We start from the raw sequence: 7,069 nt of genomic DNA on the forward strand, positions 1-7,069 counted from the left end.
AATAGGGGGCGATGTCTAACAACACTGACACTATCAAATCATAGCAGATGATTAAAAAAGGGGTTGTGTACTTATAAAATCCTGTCCAGCATCACATTCCCTTAAAGGCACAGTTTGACCTGAGCTAATTTCTCATGTAGTCTAGTGTACAGTGTGCACTTCACTACTGCACTATATACATCCCCTTCCCAACTAACTCCATCTTCTCTACTTTTTCATATTGGTCTATTCTCATACATCTGCTATATTCTTATTTATCCAACTGCTTTTTTGTCGCTTTAACTTGAACTGTTATCCATGTGTGTTGACTGTGTAAATCTAAATCTATCCTTCACGATACAAGAAAGACACGCAAACAAGACTCTTCTCTGTCTTCTCTATCCAGGCACCCAGATGGAGGAATGAACTTCCCCTGGCTGTCCAAACTAATTTCATTTAAAAAAGATAAACACTGACGTGTACTTTTTTTTTTTTTTTGGGTTGACATATATTAACTCATAGTATTTCCTTTCTGACTGGCTTTTAGCTTGACTCAGACTATTTGTATTTTCATGAGGATCTGTTTTTGATGAAGACCACAAAGCGCTTCTCTGGGAAAAGGGGCGTCTGTCAAATTCTGTAAATGTAAACGTTTAGGACTTCACAATTAGCAAACAATCCTCGCGTAATGTCATTTAGACTAAGGAATGCACGAGTTTACTTCCCCTTCTTATTTCACCCACACATTCCACCATTTATAAAACAGACAGACAGACAGACAGAAAGATAGACAGACAGACAGAAAGATAGACAGACAGATCGAGAGACAGACAGACAGACAGACAGACAGACAGAAAGATAGACAGACAGACAGAAAGATAGACAGACAGATCGAGAGACAGACAGACAGACAGACAGACAGACAGACAGACAGACAGACAGATAGACAGATAGACAGATAGATAGATAGATAGATAGATAGATAGATAGATAGATAGATAGATAGATAGATAGATAGATAGATAGATATTTTAATTTGAATGTATCCCTAATGAGTAAGCCAGAGGTGATGGTGGCAAGGAAATACTTCTTGAGGTGACTAGAGAAAGAAACCTTTAGAGGAACCAGACTGAACCCAGACACACCAGAGTAACGCTGGAAAGTAAGCAATCTCTCTTGCATAACTGTATACTAAGTCAAACAGTGCTGAGTTTGAGCGCCATTAAAGGTTTTTAACTTTAACCTAAACCCAACAGCCGGCTCCGTGAACCCCTATAAACTAAGGAGAGTGACTTTAACCTCCTCAGATGAAGCTGCTATCTTCTCTCATGTCTGAAGCAGCAACTTGTGATCTCCTGATATGCATTTCTGTTGCACTACTCAGGAGCCTGTGTCATAGCCATACAGTAATTTATCTAGCTCATCTAGATCAATTTTATTCCCAGCACAGTTTGCTGACTTTACTCAACCAGGCTGCTGTATCAGTAATCTTTCAGCAGGAAACATGACAAATAGTGCTGGACTCTGAGCCTGGCCGACTGATTTTCTGCACACAGGCATGAAAATGAAGATGAGGATATGTCGCCTTTGACTAAATGCAATTCATGCAACAAGAAAAGTCAAACACAAGGGAAAACAGTGCTGTGTGTTTTGGTTTTAATTACTGCTGGTTTTTACAGCACAGTGGGCGAGTTCTCAACTGTGACACACGAGCAGAAGAATGTTTATTTGCTGCAGTTTAGGAGCATAGTGGCTTACAGGAACACTGACACATTCCCATGTCACCATCGCTCTCTTTCTCCGTATGCGTGCGTGTGTGAGTGTGTGTATCTCTCTCTCAGGCCACTGCAGTGCTACTGCCTGACACATTATGAGCTGAAATGACACTGACATCATAATCATGCGGCTTGAAGCAATTACACGTTTCATCCCTGGTGAAGTGACTAACCTCGATGAGAATGAGCTGACTACTGCAGGGGGTGGAAGGATTGGTACCACAACTACACATTAACTCTGCATGAGTAGTACATGAGTGGATGAGAATTTGATTGCAAGGATCTTTTAAACATGTGCTTGTCCCAGCCATGAACCATTCAGCATCTGGAAGCTGAACCAACGCAGTCAAGGAAAAGGTTTCTCAGGCACCTGCATGCTAACAACCGACCACAGGAGTCATATCCACTTGCATTAAAAAAACTTTCTCCTCTGTGGACACACCACATGACAAACATACCTCAACTTGTCCCGGTCACCCACTTGCTCATCGCACAGTATGAAGACTTCCAGAAGCAACTTGTTTCACACAGCACATCATTTCCATGCTTCTTTTAGACCTGATTTGCCCGACTCCGACTCTAGTCCTGAGCGATTCTGTGTAAATGTCAGCCTTAATGTGGAAAAAACCTGCAAGTACAGAACTACTCTATTCTTAACTATGTTCATTTTAGTTTCTTTTTCATTTCTATTTCAGCTTTTTCACTTTCCCACCATGCAACCTAAAAGAATGGTGTAAAATCTTCAGGTCCGTGTCGATCGTCTGGTCTTGTTTTTGCGGTTCATATTTTAAACAAACACAAGAGTTAAAGCTTCATCAATAAAAATGTCATCGTTCTGCTCTAGAAGAACCAGCACCTCAACTTGTAAGAGGACTGTTTCAGTCACACCACTGAGTGATTTCACAAGTTAAGCTGTTACAGCATTATCATTTTCATACTTGTCAATTTTATCTATATTTTGCAACCGCACTACCTAGGTCATAATCACTCGGTAGGATCTGTTAAAGTACGAGGGTGATGTAATGCATCCAGACATGGTGCTGAGTTACTGTAACCAGCCTAACCACCTCAATGTTGAATAACCTGTGGTTTTCCTATTATTCTGTTGTGGTAAAATAATCAATGACGCAATGTTGTGATGCAGTTATGACCTCATCATATCCAGAGTTTTATTCCACTCACACCACAGCAATGTAGTGCCTTTTCCCAAACTATCTGTAGTACATTTAAAGCTGTGGAACATCCATAAGACGAGTTAGTTCCTGTATCACTGAGCTACAGACACTCAGTCCCTCACCATCCTCTCTTCCCTCTTGAAGCTTAAAATAAACCACAAAGAACCTAAATCTGAACCTGAATCTTCTTACATAAAACTTAACTATATCAGCAATTACACACACTTTCAGGTCCCTGAGATTAAGCTGGTGGTATAGAAGTCAATTTTCAGTGATCTATATTATTTTAAACGCATTATTACCCCGCACATTGCTGTTTTTTGGCTGAAACAGAACAAATTCACCAACTCACCAGCTATTCAGCAGGTATGGTTTGTATAGTAAAGCCGGAAAATCTCCAGGAGTAACACACTAATGAGATGACTCTTTGAGTCGACTCTTTAAGGTGAGAATCGACTCGCATATCTTCGTTCGCAGTTTGTGAGACACGTACAGTAACGTTAATCCAGAGATGATTACTGTTTTGTCATTGCAAATATATAGTGCCTTACTGATTTTACAAATGTTTATATACGATTTGTTTAAACACTTTTTTAGTTGGGTAAAGAAGAATCAAAAACATCGCAACGTTGTCAGGTATATTCAAAAAGATAATGAGTCAAAGAGTCGAATAGATGAACCGACTCCTATTGGTGATCCGACTCCCTGAAAAGAGGCGGAATTCCCATATGAAAATTCCCAATAACATGTCAACAGATATAGCATAAAAAATTAAATAATAAATTAATAAAAATTAATAAAAATAACACAAAATTCACTAATCTCTGTGAATGTGACAGTATAGTATTCTAACTCCACCTGGCAGTGAGTGAAGTTTTCAGGGTCTCATTAAAAAAAGAAAAGCCATCTGCTGACCTCTAGTGGTGAAGTTTAGTAACTGCATTGGTTCTATTATTATAAATTATATGCCTGGTTATTATTCTTTCGTTACAAACCAACCTTCTGTTCTCTAAACCGCCTTTATTTGTGTTAATATTAATATCAATATTCATTGTTAAAGATTAACTTTACGTGACTAATGAAGAGTAATAAAAAACTGCAAGTAAAACAAACGTGTAAACAAGGCACTTAATTATTTGAGGGTTATGTTTAATGGAAAACTCTTTCCAAACAATTCATTATAGAACCAGGAACCAGAGAGAATGGTGTGATGTGGCTCTAAGAAATATGTGAAGCGTCCGCCATACTAATCCTGTGTAGGTTGTTACTATAGAAACGCGTTATAAACAGCATGTTAATATACACATGTGATTTGCCTGGCACCCGGAATTATTGTCCAAGTGCTGCTATAGAAAATAAATCAACACCTTCTGACCAATCAGATTCAAGAAGTCCAGTGAACTGTAATATAAACGCCTTTGGTAATTTCAGCATCCCTTAGTTTCCGGTACTGGACTTGTATGAACCAGAGTACGGCTTCGTTTAGTGACTGATTCAAAGAATCGATTCAAAGAGTCACTGTATCGTTAAAGGGATACTAGAGTGCTTCGGTGCCAGTGAAATGAACTAAAGAGTAAAAATCATGCTCGTAGAATACACGAACTTACTAGTTAACCGAACTGATGATCAAAAATTTTCCATTTTGTCCGAAATCACTATTTGAAAAGTTTTACACGTTGAGCGATAGAAATGATTTTCTGAATATATTTACTTTTTTTTTAGTCAGGCGGACACGACGGATACCAAAGGGGCCTTAGGCATGCAGGATGTGCATGGGATGTAAAACAAGGTATCACACCGGCTTTATAAGCTACGTAATACCGCTTCCGGCTCTCTCGCGTGCCACTTAAAGTCAAGATGGTGAGTGTGTTTTCTCGGTAAAGCGCAGTTCGGACAGTTCCGGAGAATTTTAACGGATTTTGCGCTTGTTTAGGAGGCCGGAGTCTGGGAAATGAAGGGTTAATATCACTAATATATCATTAGATAGGTTAATATGGTGTATGATTATATAGCACTAATCTGAGCTAGCGTTCTTTCTGCATGAGAACGGAAGGTAATGTGCGGCATCACTGGGGTTCTTTAACCAGTTACACATTACCGGTAATAACAGTCTGGAGGAATCTGTGTAGTTTTGTCTCGGTGGAAATACCAATGTACATGAAGCCACCCCAAAGCTGATTATTTTGCTAATAACATCACCTACCTAAGTGTTGTGTTCCTCTTAGACCACATCAACCTCCCCACAATAACATGTAGTTTATTAATGAACATCACATACTTTTTAACCCTTTAGGGCGTATCATTAAGACCCCTGACAGGTGAAGTGAATAACACTGACATGATCATGGAGCATCATGGCTCCTGTTAGTGGGTGGGATATATTAGGCAGCAAGTGAACACTTTGTTAAAATGTGAAAGTTGAAGCAGGAAAAATGGACAAGCGTAAGGATTTGAGCGAGTTTGATGAGGTGATGGCTAGACGACTGGATCAGAGCATCTCCAAAACTGCAGCTCTTTCCCGGTCTGCAGTGGTCAGTATCTATCAAAAGTGGTCCAAGGAAGGAACAGTTGTGAACCGGTGACAGGGTCATGGGCGACCAAGGCTCATTGATGCACATGAGGAGCGAAGGCTGACCCGTGTGATCCGATCCAGATGAGCTACTGTTGCTCAAATTGCTGAAGAATTTAATGCTGGTTCTGATAGAAAGGTGACAGAATACACAGTGCATGACGGGTCAGGGCTGTTTTGGCAGCAAAAACGGGGGACCAACACAATATTGATCAGGTGGTCATAATGTTATGCCTGGTTGGTGTATGTAGTAATGTGGCTTCTTCATCAGACTGACTGTTAATATGCGCTGACAATGTAGACTCCTTTAAAAAATTGAAAAGTGTCAAATTTACTGTATCGACGACTGTCAGAACTTAATTGCAGATGTTCATATAGGGACCAACCTATCCCTCATTAGCTCTGTCTTTCACTCCTTCTTGATGCACAGATAGTCTCTAAAGACTTTCTAGTGTGATTAACAGTCAACTTGTTTCCCCCAGACCAAGAAAAGGAGGAATAACGGTCGTGCCAAGAAGGGCCGTGGTCACGTTCAGCCCATCCGCTGCACCAACTGTGCCCGTTGCGTGCCCAAAGACAAGGCCATCAAGAAGTTTGTCATCAGGAACATCGTCGAGGCAGCAGCTGTGAGGGACATCTCTGAGGCCAGTGTGTTTGATTGTGAGTAGAATTATGAAGCTATTCCACACCTGTCACAATACTAATAAAGAAAAATCTTCAGCTTTTATCAAATGCCTGCAGATCGAAAGCTAGTGGCTAGTTGATGCTGTGCGTATCTAACATGCTTTAGTTATGTCCCTTTAAAATCTTCAGGGTCAGTATGAAATGAAAGATGCGTCTTCTGAGATATTGTGATCGATGTTGGTACTGTAGACTTGTCCCAAAAAAATCTTTTATTACTTGCCAAGCTGATTGGGCGATAAAGGGTGAAATGTAGACCAATGCTAACTACTAAGGCTGTGTTATGAGGCAAGTAGGATTTGTAATGCCCAGAATGTCTCTGGAATTAGTTTTATTTATTTTCCTTATAATAGCACTGTAGGTTTTTAGACAAATATTTGCTGTGACTTGGAGCAAACCTAAAAATATCAAATGATCAGTATTTTTCCACACACCATTCACTAAAGCCAAATATGTTAAACATGTAAACGATCCAGAATACTTATGAGCAAGCTAACATTCTCTCTCTCTCTTACCAGCTTACGTGTTGCCAAAGTTGTATGTTAAGCTGCATTACTGCGTGAGCTGCGCCATCCACAGCAAAGTTGTGAGGAACCGATCACGTGAGGCCAGGAAGGACCGCACACCGCCTCCTCGCTTCAGACCTGCCGTAAGTTTAACACACACACACACACACAGACTGAAGAGAATTTAGAGAATTTGAATTTTGCTTAGTGTTAATGACCCTAAAGGGTTCGGCTAGTAAGTTTTTAATCACACTGCTCATTTTTGTTTTTGTTTAGGGTGCTGCCCCAAGAGTTCCTGCTAAGCCCATGTGAACTGGAGCGTTTTGCTGATGTTTGTACGTAAATAAATAATAACCCCTTAAGACGATGTGGAATGATTTTTTT

The 7,069-nt window shown here is 40.1% G+C and overlaps 1 protein-coding gene across 1 annotated transcript; it reads left to right on the top strand.

Moving 5' to 3' along the window:
- The first annotated feature begins 4,631 nt into the window (after positions 1–4,631).
- On the top strand, positions 4,632–7,047 carry rps26 (ribosomal protein S26). The gene is made up of 4 exons (XM_058409891.1): positions 4,632–4,789; positions 5,981–6,158; positions 6,698–6,828; positions 6,962–7,047. Exons 1-4 carry the CDS (start codon positions 4,787–4,789, stop codon positions 6,995–6,997), a joined length of 348 nt encoding a protein of 115 aa, XP_058265874.1. The 5' UTR covers positions 4,632–4,786; the 3' UTR covers positions 6,998–7,047.
- The last annotated feature ends 22 nt before the right edge of the window (positions 7,048–7,069 follow it).

Source organism: Hemibagrus wyckioides, linkage group LG15, assembly GCF_019097595.1.
Source record: "Hemibagrus wyckioides isolate EC202008001 linkage group LG15, SWU_Hwy_1.0, whole genome shotgun sequence".
In the NCBI taxonomy this organism is placed as follows: Eukaryota; Metazoa; Chordata; class Actinopteri; order Siluriformes; family Bagridae; genus Hemibagrus; species Hemibagrus wyckioides.

Coding starts and splice junctions, on each gene's coding strand:
- rps26 (XM_058409891.1), top strand. Junction 6,159..6,697: donor TGAGGCCAGTGTGTTTGATT/GTGAGTAGAATT, acceptor CTCTCTTACCAG/CTTACGTGTTGCCAAAGTTG. Junction 6,829..6,961: donor CTCCTCGCTTCAGACCTGCC/GTAAGTTTAACA, acceptor GTTTTTGTTTAG/GGTGCTGCCCCAAGAGTTCC.